The 17,357-nt window shown below is 40.5% G+C and overlaps 1 protein-coding gene across 3 annotated transcripts in view; it reads right to left on the reverse strand.

The window, feature by feature from the left end:
• Positions 1-879: 879 nt before the first annotated feature.
• Positions 880-17,357, reverse strand: part of LOC120425738 (DNA polymerase alpha subunit B) — a 30,286-nt gene continuing 13,808 nt past the window's right edge. The window contains exons 1-4 of one of the 3 annotated variants that reach the window (XR_005606583.2): positions 16,196-16,212; positions 14,984-15,589; positions 2,491-2,579; positions 2,381-2,430 (exon numbers count right to left, since the gene is read on the reverse strand). Coding sequence is in view for 1 of the 3 variants with exons in the window: in XM_039590343.2 (XP_039446277.1) it covers positions 972-2,430; positions 2,491-2,579 (1,548 nt within the window). In the remaining 2 variants the exon portion in view is untranslated. Of the gene's footprint in view, positions 2,431-2,490; positions 2,580-14,983; positions 16,324-17,357 lie in introns of those variants that run through there. The other 2 variants (XR_005606582.2, XM_039590343.2) reach the window with 2 other exon arrangements.

The following is a 17,357-nucleotide window of genomic DNA, read 5'->3' on the forward strand; positions in this document are numbered from 1 at the left end:
GCACGAAAACCGATAAATCGTCGCCATCGTACTAACTTGTCGTACGTGCATTTTGGGCCAAATTGAGTTAAGAACGCCATTTTTTGCAACTCACAATGCCACATCTTTTGACCTTCACAGATCCCCAAAATTCGATTTCAATCCTAAGATATTCAATGAAAATCAAAAAAGCTCCGACAATTTTTGTCACTTTTCATATGAAAGTAGTTTCAATCTTGTCGTGCTATCTTGTCACTCCCAGAAAATTGATGTAAGTGCGACAAATGGCCAAAGGGATTTCAGGTCAGGATGCGTTTGACGCACGTAAAAGCTAAACTACCGTAAATATTTCTAATTATAACTCAGAATGGTCAGCCAAACAAAACGTGTTTGTTATTGTTTACATTGCATGCTTTCGTTTTTTGTTTATTCAAGGTCAACCATTAAAACACGTTTTTCTCGGAACGTCAAAATGGCGGGTGCGACAAGATAGCACGACGACGTCGAAATAACGAAATCGAGAAAATACAACTTTTTCAATGAAACTTTAATATTTAATCGATGACCTATACTATTTTTATGATGCCAGAAAATGCGAAAATTTTCAAATTCTCAAATGTTACGAATAATTTTTGAGACTCAAAACTATTTTTTCTTGAAAGGCCAACTTATCACCTTCCATAAGCGTCCAAGACAGCTAAAATCTCGGCTAAAATCGGTTAAAATGGATTGGCGTGGCGATGAAATTCCGGGTCTGTGTTCCGTGTTCGAACCGGTTGTTGCGTTTGAAATGGAATCTAATTAGAATCTAACTAAAATGTCATGACTAATGTCAAATATTTAGTTCAGATAATTTATCAAGGAGTTTCTTTCAATGTACAACAACAATCCTGCCAAAACTGCCTTAGAACATGAAAATCATTGTTTTATTTTTCCACATTCACTGTACAAAAGACACTTTCCAAACAGAACAACAATTTCTCAACTTCAACTCACGACTTGACCACCTGGCAGGCCACGTAGCTGAAGGGCGCCGCCGTCGGCTCCTCCGGCGGATGCACCACAACCCGGGCAAACGTGCCCTCCCCGCTGTCGTAGTCCGTCAGGTGGCCCGGATTTACGCACACGCACCCGTTGACGTCCCGCACGTACGGTTTTAGGTCGCCGGGGCAGATCATCACGTTGGGAACGCGCGGCAGCGTGCCAAAGTGGTGCAGCAGGTCCACGTCCAGGGGGACACTCTCCGGCGGCGGGTTGAGCGGGTAGAACGAGCGGTGGTGGAACATGTAGTTGAAGGCACGCTTGATTTTGTCCCCGGACGGGGCGACGCTCAGCTCCGCTTCGGAGAGGTCCCGGACGACGTCGACGGTGGTGATGGCGACGTGCATTCCGTTGATGGAGACGACGCACGGGTCCGGGAGGAAGTGCAGGTTCTTGTAGAATTTGGAGATTTTGTACGGGAAGGAAGGGTAGACGAAGGAGGATTGCAGGTCGTCGTGGTTGGAGACGATCAGGATTTCGGTGGTTGGGGGAACGGAGGTTACGATGTTGGCCATGATCTTTTCAAAGTATTCTTCGAAGGACTCGGCGATCGTGAGGAAGAGGGTGTCGTTGCTGGTACTGCCGAAGGGTCCGGTTAGGATGAGGACATCCGGGTTGTTCTCGGCGCAATAGGCGAGCAGGTCGGACAGTTTGTCGTACTGAAGGTTGTCCTTGTCGGTGAAGGGCGCCGCTCCGATGACCATGTGCAGTGGCTTGCCGAGTGTGGTGGGAGCTGGTGGTGGGGCAAGTGGCACTTCGTAGTGAACCTTGCGCACCTCGAACAGGTTTCCCCTAGGGTTGACCCCTTCCAGTACAACCGTTTCTCCGGGGAACACGGACCAGGACTTGAGCTTGCTGAAATCCAGCTTCGTGTAGCGCAGCGTCATCTCGTCGTAGTCCACGATGGCCAACCGACCACCTTCCTGCCGTTCCGGATGCACGGCGATCCGTCCCAGCACCGTAATCACGTCCGTGCTCGGGTAGTCCACGTGATGAATCGCAACCTGTTCCAGCAGCGTCGCCTCCCGATCATCCTCCGGAATGACCTCCTCTTCTGCTGAAGCCCCACTCTCTCTCTCCCGCTGCTGCTTTCTCGCTTCGGCCAACCGCTGGCAGATCTCGCGACCTCCCTCGTAGATCCGATCGCCCAAGATGAGCACCCGGTCGTAGTTCGAGTCGTACATGTACTTGCACGCATCGCCCATGCACTTGGGCAGGTCGTCGGACGCTACGGCGGCCTTTGCCGATCGCTGATGCATCTGGGCCAGAATCGATAGCGCGGGACGGGCGCCTGCGGTCGCCGACGAGCTCCAGCTGGTCTGCTTGAGCAGGAACGCGTTGCCGAAGGTGTACACGACATTGCCGGAATTGCTGGGTTGTTCCTCGTCGGCGGACTTCTTCGAGGGGGCACTGTTAAGAGGGAGTTGAGGTTAGTTCTTGGCGTGGCGCGGGATCTTACGGGACACTTACATCGGAGAGTAACTGGCCGGAGCGAATTGAGCCTTGTTGGGTTTGTCCGGGGTTTGGGCCAGCAGTCGGGACACGGGCCGTTTCTTGGTCTGTGGATGAAACAAATTGAAAGTTGTAAAAACTTCCACTTCTCAAGTTTAATCGACATATAAGAAAATACTTCGATTTTTGAAATATTAAAAAGCATCATGTCTACGGTAAACACAGCATAGTAGGCCTGGCCAAGTATTCATATTGGGTTGCCTGAGTTGAAGGCCTGTGAAGTAAACAAACCTGAAAAGCCACGTGAACTGTCAAATCTGAGGGTTCCTTCCTATTTTGGCCAGGCCTACCACGATTGCGATTAACACAGACAAAAATAACTGAAATGAACTCAAATCAGCATCAGCAGAAAATTATTAAGTTTTAGACAATTTAGAATTTATTTCGAATAATTGCAGCAACTTGACCCCCGTCTCTTTTTCTCCCTTCAGCAAATCTGACCTGCGACCCGATCGCTTCGTCACGTTTCTTGGCGCGCTGATTGATTTTTCAGAGAAACGACAACGTAACGAAACGTCGTCGTCAGCTCGATGCACCGTCATCCCACCAACAACCAGCAGCGTCGATTTCCTGACTCTGTACGTTCCCAGACGCGACCAATTATTTCCCAACTATGCAATTACTATCTCCTGGCCCCATCCCTTCCCCTTCTCTCTTCTAGTCCACAGAGCCGCAGTTCAGCAAAACTCATCATCATCACCATAATTTTTCCCCTCTCGCAAGACCTGGATAGAATCGCAAAATTGGCGCAATTTTCCCAAGCCCCAAAGTGGCCAATTTCGCACTGTCTTTGCGTGTCAAAAGGCGACCCCCCTTCTGCTCATTCTAGTACTACACCACACTTTGCACTTCTTCATACCTTTATACCTTTCGACGTTGATTTTTCTGCAAACACTTTTTTTTCTTCTTCTCCTCATTTTGGCTGGTTGGTTCGGTCCCAACTTCATAGACGAGCATGTAATCTAGTCACGAAGCTATATTGCAACTGAAAACCGTGCACCAGATACATGCACGCCGACGAAAATTGAGTTCAATTGCCGTTGCCGCTGCCGCCGCCGGGTACTGTGTGGATGCTGGACGTTTCAATGGTTCTTTGTGTAATGTGTTTTTTTCTTCTTCGTTTCTTCGCCATCTTCACGACTTTTAACTTGGACGCTTTTGCCGGAGGGCACCTAAATGCACTTATTTTTCATTTTCCTTGGTTTTGAGCGGGGTGCGCTGTATTTGAACTTTGCTTCCTTTTTTTTTAGTTTTTGTTTTAAATAGCTCCAATAGATTAAGAAGAGAGAAGTCCTCCACACTCTTCGAAGATCTTTTTTGAGATTTACAAATAATGGATGAATGGAAACTTGCTCTGTTTACAAAACTAGTTTACAAAAAATCATTCAAGCATTACGATTTTAAAGTTGGATTCAGAAAATATTTCAAACTCTCAGAGATGTTCTAGTACTGCACTTATCTTCTATTTTGGTTGTCATAATTGTCACTTTTCGAAATCATTCACGATTTGAACATTTCTAAAGTTTTATATATTTTTTTTGTAACATCTAAAAACATTAGCATCAGCATTAGCATTTGGAGGACGCCCCACCACCGGAAGGCTCCACAACGCTTATCCCACTGTTTTGTGTGGTTGTGTTAGACCCTCATCCGGAATAATAATCCAACACGGGAGATACCATGTCTTCATCTTTTGATGAGTGTGTAATACATCCCAGGGCATAAGGGGGTCCACGCCGGGTCCAAGCTATCCTCGGGGAAATTAAGGAATGTTAGTAAACACCTATCTAAAGTGCGCAGGGACCCCTACGTCACCTTAGTGGTATAGATTTGTAACATCTAAAAACATCTTAAAAATTTATCTAAACTTACCACAGCAAAAAAAATCGTGGGAATTTTTGTCTTTTCTGCTAAAATGTATGAAAAATGCAAGGGCAAATCTAGTACTGCAACAATCATATTATTTTTTTGGTGCTACAGTGGACTTTCTCGTTATCGATATTGAAGGGACCGTCGAGAGAGGGAGTTATCAAATTATAGAACGGAAAATCAAAGCAATCTTCTTGAAGGGACTGACAATTTTATTGACAGCTGGAGCAATATTGATATCGAGAAGATCGACAGCCAGAGAGTCCACTGTATTTAAATAAATAATGTTTTCATCTAAATATTTTAATCGTACTCTGATAACGTCAGTCAAAAGTCTTTAGGAGTTATTCGTTGTTCTCACAGCATAAAAAAAAAACAATCATTTCATACCTGGGAATATCGGCAGACTTTACATGAAAAAATGTGATAGTTTACATCAAAACTGGTGAAATTTTCAGCAGTTTTTGTTGAATTTAACTTTTTTTACAAATTAATATAGGTAAAATTATACAAAAATTGAGCCATAAAATTTTCAACCTTCCAAAATTCAATTTTTTTTAATGAGTATGATGCTGTTTGAGTCAGATTTACTCACACTCACAGTTTACTAAATAACAACTCAAGTTAGTTGTTATTGAGTAATATTTTCAGAAATTCGATCTAAATTAATTCAATATAATAAAACAAAAGAGAAAGAGAAACTCCTTTCAAAACATTTCTATTTAATCCTATTTAAAGAAATATTTAGAGAAAATGTTAATTGTTCTATCAAAACACCAAAATTTGGTAAGGATGCACAGCAACCAAGGAAGTTGTTGTCTTCTTATTCCAAAAATAGCAAACTTACGGACCCAATCCTGCACAAATCTGATTGTAAAAATAAGCAAATTTTGTTGTGTATCGCTTAGTGGACAGTACTTTAGGGGATGAATAAAAAAATATATCGATTGTTTCCGTAGTTTCGAAAATACTAAAATATCTGTAATTAAAATCGTGGTGCAAAAGCTCTGGTTGATGTGCACCGTTAAAACAAACACTTATGTGGTATTGTATGTATTGTGATGTATTGTAATACCTTCTCCACTCAAGGGGGAATGTAACCAAACCTTTTAAGTTATTATTTATTAGCAAAAATGTTGTCTTGTATATGTATTAGGATGTAACAAAAATGACTTTTTGGCGGGCATTCAAGGGTTTGTTCCGGTGGGCATACTAAGCCCAAATCCAAAATATGAGCTTGATTGGACGTAACAGGAGCTGGCGCTTTGCATTTGAATTTTAAATGGGATTTAACCCGTAAAAAAAGATTTTTTCAAAAATGTCACTTGTTGAGGCATTTTGGCCACTGAAGCGATTATTTTCAACATCATTGGCATATATAACATTGAAATTTTGAGCACCTTGGAGCTCGGTGCAGACCTTCAAAGTTTGTAATTTTTTCGAAAAATTGACCCCAGCAAAATCAAATGGCGTCTAGGGCGTCGCGACGCATATCTTTTTTGCCGGGTCAATTTTTCGAAAAAATGACAAACTTTGAAGGTCTGCACCGATCTCCAAGGTGCTCCAAATTTCAATGTTATATATGCCAATGATGTTGAAAATAAACGCTTCAGTGGCCAAAATGCCTCAACAAGCGACATTTTTGAAAAAATCTTTTTTTACGGGATAAGTCCCATTTAAAATTCAAATGCAAAGCGCCAGCTCCTGTTACGTCCAATCAAGCTCATATTTTGGATTTGAACTTAGTATGCCCATCGGAACAAACCCTTGAATGCCCGCCAAAAAGTCATTTTTGTTACACTCTAATACGTATACTTTAAGAAGTACTTGAGCTAAATTTCAGTAGAAAAATGTTTTTTTTTTTGTGACAATAAAAACTATTAAAAGAGTTATTCTAATAATATTGCATTGATTAAGATCGAATTTCTGAAAATGTAACTCAATAACAACTAACTTAAATCTGACTAAAACAGCATCATACTCAGTAAAAAAAAAGTTCAATTTTAGAAGGTTGAAAATTGTATGCCTAAATATTACCTCAATTTATGTATAATTTTACTTAAATTAATTTGTAAAAAAAAAGGTTAAATTCAACTAAAACTGATGAAAATTTCACCATTTTTGATGTAAAATAATGTCTGTCAATATTCCGGAATATAAAATTACTGTTTTTTTTTTTGCTGTGAGAACAACGAAAAACTCCTAAAACGTTTATTTTTGACTGAATTACAAATAAAGTAACTGTAAATATGAAGTGTAGTACTACACAGAAAAAAAGTTTAATTTTGGAATGTTGAAAATTTGGTAGGTTGAATATTACCTCTTTCTTTGAGTAATATTACACAAAAAATGGGTAAAAATGTGAACCTGATGAATATTCATCAAAAACTGATGAAAATTCATCATTTTCTGGGGTAAAATTAATCATTTTTTTGCCACAAAATCTGTCACCATTTCCTGATGAATATTACCATCTTTTTTTTCTGTGTAGAATAGTACCGCAAAACTGTAGAAAAATGGTTTATTATTTATAATTTGTTCATTTCTGAAAAAATCGACTAGAAATGAAGTACTAGATTACGCTCACCACACGAAATCGAACAATCCTCCCAACTTTTACAAAAGCCAATAAAGAGGTCAACGCTCTCCCCCTCACGATTCACCACATAATTTAAAGATATTTCGAAACAATCACACACAATCGACCATTTATCGACCGCCAGCGCTGTGTACAAATCCTCCAAACAAACGACCGTTTGTTGTTGTTGGTTGAATTCTTATCTGTACCGCTTTATCCAACGATTGAGCGTGTTCACGGAAGCGGGTTTCTTCGTTAGCTTTCCTTCCTCTCTCGATGAACGGAAGCAAAACTGGTCCACTTCACAATCCAATTCCGTCGTCAGCGACGACTTTTGCCATTCAATTCAAATTCAAGATGGAGAAAAGATACACACACACAGGCCTACAGGCGCGTGTTGCATTCTTGCAACATTTTCTTCACTCGCCACTCGAGTCACTATTAGAAACTGAGGAAACTCGTGCTCTTTCAACGAAGGATGATTGTTTTGACATCGACCTTAATTGATGATGTATCGAATGAGGAGCGTGGCGGCCCCTATGGCGGAGCCAGAAATTGCCTACAACTTTTTTTTTTTTAAATTACCGAGTTTCGAGATTCTAAAACTGTGATAATCGTTTTCCGTCAACGAATGTTATTAGCACCTCACCCTAATACTACTTTTTGAAGTTGATCTCACTCTGGATAGATGGGCTGTTGTTTATGAATCATATTATCGAATTTGTGATGGGATTTATGGCGGTAGATGACGTTGTCTTGATTAGAAAAGAGTGGAAACTCTTAGTCTTAGATAGTTTGAGTAGGTGCTGTACTAGATTATTATTATTTTTTTATTTTAAAGCTTCAAACTACTCTAGTAGTGCTAAACCTTAAAAGGCAAAATGCAGTACTAGAACAGTATGAGCTTTTTGACATTCTTTTTTGATATCTGATGTAAGAAGTACTAGAACGGAATTGAACTGGCATAATGTCAAACATCTGTCTAGCGTGAAATACAGTGAGTGGAAATCAACTCTCCATAAGCAAGTACTTTATTTTCGGAATATTTCACACAAACCGGCACTCGACATTTGTAGCCTCTTCCGCAACAATAACATACCGGAGAAAAGAAAACAGTAACAACATTTCAATAGAAACCAGCAACAAGTGGAAATATTTAAATTCCCCCCATATACGAATGCTGATAAATCCAAAACCCCCTCCACTTCATTCAAGTCAAGTGCACCACCAACCACGAAGAGAGAATGCAAATGAGGGCGTCTTAAGATTGTGAACCGAAGCAGAACAGCTGCCAACCGATCTTTTTCCCCCTGTTTTCCTTTCCTTTCCGTTGCAACGATGATGGTGATACTTCCGAGCACTCTTGTTAATGAGTGTGGATCTAGTCACAGTTTGGCAAAGCTCATGTGAACCACTAGATTCACACCCATCGACAATAGTGGGAAGCGCGGCAGGGGACTGGAACAACACTGGGTACAGTGTGGTACTAGAATAGCTATAAAAGGGGAGATTTCACTTAGAACACTACACGGGTTTGCACTTGATCACTACGGCATCATAATTAACACTTATTTACTCAAGATTACCAATTAAACCAAAACCACTGTAGTACTAGAATATAACAATTTGAAGAACAAGAGTTTAATTATTTTCTTCCTTTTCTAACGTTATCAGTATTTGATTCATTACATATTATCATTGCCCCCTTTGGTCGAAGCCATAGGAGCAGTTCTCTCAGATTTCGGTAATACGATTTTTTTTTTGTATTTTTTAATCCGACTGAAACTTTTTTGGTACCTTCGCTATGCCCAAACATGCCATTTTGCATCATTAGATTCTCCATATAATTTTCCATACAAATTTGGCAGATGTCCATACAAAAATGATATGTGAAAATTCAAAAATCTGTATCTTTTGAAGGAATTTTTTGATCGATTTGGTGTCTTCGGCAAAGTTGTAGGTCTGGATATGGACTACACTGAAAAAAAATGATTCACGGTAAATTTTTTGATATGTTTTAGAAAAATTTCACTAAAGTACTTTTTAATTGCAAATTTGATTTTACATCGAAAAATGAAGTTGAAAAATTTTTACGACCAATATTTCGATTTTTTGAAAAAATCAGTATTGATTAAAAAATTCATAACTCGGTCAAAGATTTTTTGCACAACCTGGAAATTTCTGAAAAGTTGGCATTTGATGTCCTCTAAAACATATATAAAAAAAAATAAAAATAGTGTTTTTTTGCAAATCAAGTTTTAGTGACAAAAAGTTAAATAAAAAATCACCAAATTTTTTTTACCGTTTATAATTTTTTCAGTGTAGTCCTTATCCATACCTACAACTTTGCCGAAGACACCAAATCGATCAAAAAATTCCTTTAAAAGATACAGATTTTTGAATTTTCAAACATCATTTTTGTATGGACAGCTGCCAAATTTGTATGGAAAATAATATAGACAAACTAATGATGCAAAATGGCTTCTTTGGGCATATTGAAGGCACCAAAAAAGTTTCAGTCGGATTAAAAAATACAAAAATTAAAATTCTAAAAAAAAGACCGATTTCGTGGAGAATTGCTCATAGTGAAAGTGTAGTACTAGAATGAATTTATTTTCATTAGTTTTTTTTTCTTTTCTTTTTGTCAAGGCAATGTTTTTTTTTTCAAATTTTGCCTGCATTTTTTATTGCATGATGAGTCTATTACACGGCCTAGCGCATAAAACATATTTATTTTCACCCGGATTTTGTTTTCTAATTTCTTAACCCTCTACAACCCAACCCCGCCTTTAGACGGGCTTCGATTTAAAAAATCGTTAAAAAAACAATTTTTCAAGCGATTTTTGATCTTTAAAAAGCATTTGAAAAAAGAACTCTTAAAATTTTAGAAAATTTATGGGTTGGAAGTTTTACTTGTTTTATGTGACTTTGGCAATGTTTTTCAAAATGTTTTTTTTTGGAGGTCAACTTTGGCAGTGTTTTGTTCTAACATATATTTTCTTATATTTTAAGTAAAAAGAAGTATGCAGTAATTTTTCTAGTGCCCCAGACTATGCCTCTGCGCATTTATCTAAAATTTAAATGATAATGGTGCCATTTTATTGCAGAATATGTGAAAAACATGCAAAAAATTGAAAAAGTTACTGTAAAATCATGAAAAAATTAGATAGGCAAAATGTTATGAAAGGAGGTAGTAGAGTAGGCCAAATACTACCACAAACAAACATAAACTAAACAAGATAAATGCAAATAAAAATAATAAAAATGAAACAACAAAAACGTAAAACAAGAGAAGTAAAGTTTTTCGTAGAACAAAAGTTGCTCAAAATGACCTTCTGAACACGAGAAAAATAAAAAAATCGAAAAAAAATTGGGCTGTAGAGAGTTAAAGAAATACTTCTAGAAGTGTTCTTTTTACTTCTCTTTGAACCCATTTTAATCAAAACTGGGGTGATTTTGACTACAATAAAAAAAAAATCTCTAAATTGAGTTCTTTTCATGACCACAATTTGAATGGTTTAGATTACACTGAAACAAATATATTCATCAAATTGATATATTTCCAGGGATGGAATAATCGCAAAAAAATCAATTTCGCTTGCGAACTTTTTTCACCCGCGAAAGAGAGAGGAGGCAAATCACGCAAAAGAAAATCGCTCCCGAAATTCTCCAGGAAAATCAATCTGCTGATGATTTTTGTGAATTTCCTTGTCAGCACCACTTAATAACATTTATTTTACTTTGTTTACACACATTGCCCATCCACAAAATGTGACAGGTCATTTTTCGACGCGTGACGTTACACTTGCAAGTGTAGAGATGAAAAAGATGTTCCAGCGAATAATCAAGATGATGATTTTTTTAGATTCTTTCTACCGATCTTTCGTGCGCGAGAGAGGAGAGCCATGCTCCCTTCGGATTTTTTCTCGTGATGAACGTCCAGAGATTTTCTTTTGATGATGATTATTCCATCGCTGTATATTTCTGTTGCAATTATTTTAGAGCAGCAAAAGATGAGAGATAAAAATAGACTGTAGTACTAGAATAAACCATTTCAACTAACAATTTCAACAGTGTTAATCGTGCACTGAAACAAATTCATTCGACAAAATGGCCAACTTCTGCTTCAATAAAACATTCCAACAAAAACACGACTGTGTGGAACTTTACCTTTTGAATCCGAAATTTGCTCTAAATGGTCACAATAAGGTGTAATGGAGGCAAGTTTATTTTTTTGAACAAACGCCATATTCTTTCCAAAAATGACGAATTATATAAGTTTTGTTTAAGGTTTCAACGGGAGACAATGGATTTTGCCAATTAAAATTTTTCACCTGCAAAAGTTGCATAAAATTGGGCTTTAGCAAAAATCATTTTCACAAAGGTGAGAAAATTGTGAACAGGGCTGTATTTTTGGATTTTTATTTTTTAATCCTTTGCTCTGAAGCGACTGGCTTACAAACAAACCAGTGAGAAAAAAAGAGACAAATTGATCTCAAATACAAGACAATTTGGCTAAAACAGGAAAAATGCACTGAGAAATATTCCAAAGCAAACCTAACAAATATGGGTCATGTTTTTGAACAGCTAAATTTTAAGTTTAGGTGATCTAGAAGGTGTTTACAAGAAAAATTAGCAAGATTGGATAAGTTTTTAGTTCAATCAGCTTGTCTTTTATTTAGCTAATTGATCCAAATTATTAGACATTTATAAAAAAAAGTCGATTGTTGTATAAAGTGATTAAGGCTCTGGAAGGCATCATTCCCGATCGGCCATTCGGCGGCCATGTTTGTTTTAGAAAAACATTCAAATCTTGATTCAGAATGTTTCAATCAAAAAAATGGTTTTCTTTGTGTTGTTTGTAGAAGCATTTTACATGAAGTGATTATATTTTCATTTCAATTTACTATTTCTGGACCCCTCTAAAGTGAAAGACACCATCCTTAAGGCCAGTCCAAAAGTGTATTATTTTTTCTGGAAGGGCGTATTTAAAAAAAAGTGAAATTTTGAGTAAATCTGAACTAAAATTCATCGGGAAAAATTTAACCGAAATGTTAAATTAATATTCAACAAAAGATAACAGTCAAAAATACTGCAGTACTAGAAGAATCAAACTCAGACAGATTACCATTTCACCTAACCCACTTTTGTTTAGTCCGCGCCCAACTCAAAGTAGGGTTCAACAGCCGCACGAAAAGCCACAATAATAAGCCAATCTTGCGCAAATCAGCAGAGAAGCCCGGGTCGTCAACCTTTTGCGCTCTCTGAAGATCCCCAACAACCACCAACTGTTTGGAAAAAGTGGTTGCTGATGGTGGTGTTGTTGTTGTTGCCGGTTGTTGGCTCCTGATGGATCAGCCTCGGCGGTTTTATTAGTTCACTTGGTTCTTTTATTCCATATTTGCTTGCTTTTTTTCTTCTTCTTCCCCTCTACGATTATATTGCGATCACGATGACGACGACGATGATGATGATGGTCGCTGGTTAAGATGCGGGATTTGATTTCTCGTTTCTCCCCTCCTATGTACACGGTGAACATGTTCTTAAAACTTGCTCCTAGGCTCGAGACTTGGACTATACATGGTACTCTTCTTCGAGAAGGTTTTTGCTGAAAGCGAGGGCTATGCCCTTTTGCGCTATTCAAACTAGAGCTGCTACCTCTAGGAAGACAACTCACACAAGAAGAAGACAATAACCCTCTTCTTTTCATTCCGCGCAGATCGCGGTTCCGGCGAAGGGGTCCGGATTTCTAGGAAGAGCAAGAAACCAACCACGCGCGCTCTCAACCGATTTATGCTAAGATAGCGCAAAATTGCCCACAAATAGGGTCTCTTCCACGACGCTTCGTCCTATATGCAAAATGGTCTCTGAAAACCAGTTCGAAACCAAGCAGGCTGTGCGCAAAGGATTTAAATTACCTCGTGAGTTGGCGACGACTTAAGGGTAGACACAACTTCGGGGACGCTTTCTCACGCTACTGGCCGGGGTTCCGAGGGCCAAGTAATCCTCTTTTGCCATCGCTTGCGCCAGTGTATTGTGTGTCACGCTTGCGCGATTTGTTTGAGTTGGGTTTTTTTTCGCCTCTTCCGCGAAGGGTTCTCCTTTATAAATTGTTTGTGTGTATTTTTTTCAGTGTGGGACACGGCGAAGGGTCTTTTCGTGGCTTGGCGATGAGAAATCCAAGAACGAGGAAAGTAATGGCGCCCTCTGTTGTTATTACTTCTGGTGGAATTGTTGATGAGTGTGAGCGTTCTGGTTGTGGTTATGATTGGTTGACGATGATGGTACGAATGACGTAAATTGCTGGTGACGAATTGCTCCAGTGGCGTCTTAGTGACAGGTTTCAATTAGGGTTGCTTGGATGACCATGCTGAGCAAGTTGAACTTAATTTAGCTTATGTTGAAGTAAAATGAAAAAAGGTCTTCAAGTTCCATTACGTATATCAAATAACAGAACATAAATATTAAATATTTGTTTGCATTCTAGTACTACAGAATACTTAAAATGACAAGACTCACACCTAAGAAAATTTTGATAGTTTCCGACATTCTCAGACAAGTTTGCAAGAAAACAAACGAAGGTTACACAGTTAATTCGATCCATTCACCAGGTTTTTGTTTTGTCAAACAAGTAGATATTAATCGAATTTTCTAAAAAACTTGAACTGTCAAAGTGATAAATGTGAGTTTTGTCTAGTATGCAAACAAAGTTTCTGGTAATGGGGCCTTTAGTGCAGCAACACAGCTTATATTTTAAGGTGGAATACATTTTCGTAAACTTGTAGGATTCTAATGAGGAAGATTCAACTTTTGAATGATTTTTATTCTAGTACTACAGTTTTATAAACACGTCAAAACAATTAATTCCGGGTTTAAAAGTCATTCTTCGAAAATAAAAAACTCTCTGGGAACCAAACCGGACCGCAATTCATCAATCTGTTCCACGAACCCACCAAATAAAAAAATCTCAGGTCATTTAAAAACATTCCGAAAAAGCCTCAAAGGGTTTTTCGGAGGAATTTGGGGTAATTAAAAAAAACTCAGACCCCACACCGGAAGCCACCGGCGGTGAGACCCCGTGGGACCATCATCGACACCATGCCTAATTAAGGGATTCACCACGCTTTTGAGAGGGGGCACTCCCGAGGGAAAATGAAGCAATTAAAAGATTGAAGGAGAAGAAAAGAGTCAAGTCAGTTCGAGGAAGTAATAAAAGAGCGAACGACGTCACCTCACGTCGTGAGGTGAGACCACTTACGATATCCCAGAAATGGATTAAATCCGTGGATCAAAATTACGCCCCGAACACAGCTCACGCAGAGGAGCGTAAAATCCATCATCATCTGATCGCCGCCATCATCGGCTCGGATTTCGGACGCAAATGGGGAAGAACATCACGAAGATGATGCTGTTTTCACATTATCAGAACGCTGTATGTGAGAGGGGCGATCCAGATGTGCGGGCTTAGCTACAAACACCAACTAAGTTGTGTCCGTGAAAGAACGAAGATTTGAGAAGGGAATGATTCGCCGAAGGTCGATGACGTCCCAGCGGCGTCGTCGAAACTGGCACAGAAATGTCGGAAATCTGACGATTTTATGATTTATGAGAGATTTTTCCGATTAATCGTTAAAGCGACAAACTCGGGATGGTGGGGCTGGCCAAATACAAATTCATGTAACACTGATAAAATAGATCTGCAGAATCCAGTGTCACGTTTACATGTCTGCAGAAAAATAAGAGCTTCAAATGATATGAACAATTGCAGTGTGAATTTACCGTAGGAATGATTCGTTTGACGTTTAGAGAAAATCTGTTTGGCGCTATCTCTCAAAATCACCCAGCCAACTTGGACGACCAAAAAACGCGCGCGCGCGCACATAAAGTTACCTCCATTCCATCACGATAGTTGTAAAACGCGCGCGTCACCATCATTATCATCGTCATTTTTGTTAACAGATATACATACAGAGAGAGAGAGAGGAGTCATGTGTGTACTTGTACCTTTTTGATTCGCCCCCTTTTGTTGTGTCGCTTCCTTTATCTTCCACTTGGCTGCGCTCCGATAGTTTTTCTCCGCTGTTGGTCAAGAGTCAGGTATTTTACCCTCCCTCTCTCCAGGTGTTCCGCACAGCCTACTTTGTCTTCTTCCCAGGGATTTGCAGACCGGCCGACCGACCGACCGACAGAGACGGCATGATTAATGACGTCTGCGATGACTGATGACTGACTGACGATGACCGCGCACACACACACACAAACACAACGACACGAACGCACACAAAGAGTTGTCGGTCTTTACAGTCTGTGGTGTTCCTTGGCGCGTCGTCGTCGTCGGTTTCTTTTTCTTCCAAGGCGAATTCTTGTTTCTTTTTTTTCTGAGCGCTTTTGTTCCAAAAAAACTTTGTTCTTGTTGTTTTTTTTTCGGCATTTGAAAAGTTCGTTACTCAAACTGCTTCTTTTTATTTGTGCGGAGCATAGTAGGCCGAGACACACACATGTTCAACGCACACGCGCGCGAGCGCCCGCTTGCTTCGATTGCTCGAGTCTTTTCCGACGAAGCGAAACGGAATTATCACCGCTTGCTAGCGTTTTTTTCATATGCCTCCACTGGAACGATCAACAAGTGTCAAATCAAATATAAACATGCAGCGTAGACGACACTCGAAGGAGTGTAGAATGGCGGCGGCGTCGTCGTCGTTGACGACGACTGCTGCGATCAGCACGTTTCTCCACAATTGACACTATCCGATTGGTATTGTTCGTTCTGGTTGAAAGTTTGGCGCGCATGCGCCAAGCGATACCAACACATGACTTGCTCCGGATGAGTAATTAGATCTCGATGTGTTCCAGGGGGGAGGCGACACAATTGGGATCATCCCCTACCGGCGAGGTCATCGACGTCTTGTGCCGATGCCAGCTTAATTAAAGCAAATAAGCTTCGTCAACTGCTGGCTAGTGACCGAACACGCTTAGCCACTTGGCAATTCAAATGAAACACTGAGGCGCTTCATATTACGCTTATCATGTCAGTTTTTTCTTCCCTCTTTTTCTTCTTCTTCCCATCACTCTTCTTCCACTGTGTAGCTGTAGTCTTGGAGGAATCGCCGACACTTTAGCACCACTGAGCACTTCCGGTTCTCGTGCAAACGGCGTGATCAATCCCAGGGGATCGTCCCCAGATGACGTCGTCGCCATTTCTCCTCTTCCACCTACCCTAGTGCAGGGAGGATTCCGGAAGCTCTGGAGATTCACACCGCATGGACGGGATGGTGGACGCCGAGAGACGCGGACCGCCAAAATACGCTCACGAACTGAACCGGGGACGACGCTAAACTGAAAGCGGGTCCGGATCGGCGCGACTCGGCCGCGCACTCGGCTCTCGTAAGCTCACTTACACCACTATGTGCGTTGTACAACTTGTGTCTGTGTAGCGTTGCGCCAACACAACACAACAAGACGAAGTAGGCTGGAAAAGAACATTCTCAGCTTCTGCTAGGGGAACCCAAACTGAGAAAATCAACAGCGCAGTGTGAAAAGATTGGGACAAGCGATCGTCCTTGCGGTCAACTTTGCACAGTAGGTCTGGCCGGTTTGACAGGAGACGCCAATTCGCCTTAAACTCATTTCAAATTGATTTTTTGACATTTCCACCTATCGCAACCAATCCAACCGGCACTGCCTCCCGAGACACCGGTATCTCGTTGCTCGTCTCTTGGTCTCCGCAATCTTCGGAACAACTCGGATGAAACCTAACCGAAGCAATTCGTTCGTTTCAAAATGGCCACACAAAGCCGTTCACATGTTCGCGTACGTATTGGTGTGGAAGTCGTATTTTTTTCCAGAGTTCGCGCAACTCTCGACGATTCCTTGTCTTCCTTTTCTCTACGCTGAGCTTGTCCTTGAGTAGCTTGTTTCTGTTCCCTTTTCTTCCCGAAGGGAAGAAGGGACGCCCGACGCCGCTTACTTGGATCGACCCTTTTGAGCATAACATTTCGAAGGGGATTACACTCCGAGTTTCATTCCAGCTGTTGGAAGAATCTGTTAGTCCGTTTCGAAAGTCCCAACACCAGCTATACTAATCGCACTGCGTTATGGCCTCGTCAGCAGGCCGCGTTCTACCGGAGCGCGATTCCGAAATGTAAATATTTTCAATCCGCGTACCATGCGTATCAGTATTGTGCAACATGCGGATTTTGAACTTGATCAGCGCAGCAGCAAACGGGAAAGTTTCCGCTTGCTATGATTTGTGCGGCTGCGAGAACCTGATAATGAGAGCAATCCGAGAAGGCTATGGCGACGACCAGCATCTTTTCGGCGGGCATCGGTTTGGTTGGGTTGCTTTATGGTTTACTGCAGCCAATTTGCCACGGCGCTG

The sequence above is a fragment of the Culex pipiens genome, chromosome 1 (assembly GCF_016801865.2).
Source record: "Culex pipiens pallens isolate TS chromosome 1, TS_CPP_V2, whole genome shotgun sequence".
Taxonomy (NCBI): Eukaryota; Metazoa; Arthropoda; class Insecta; order Diptera; family Culicidae; genus Culex; species Culex pipiens.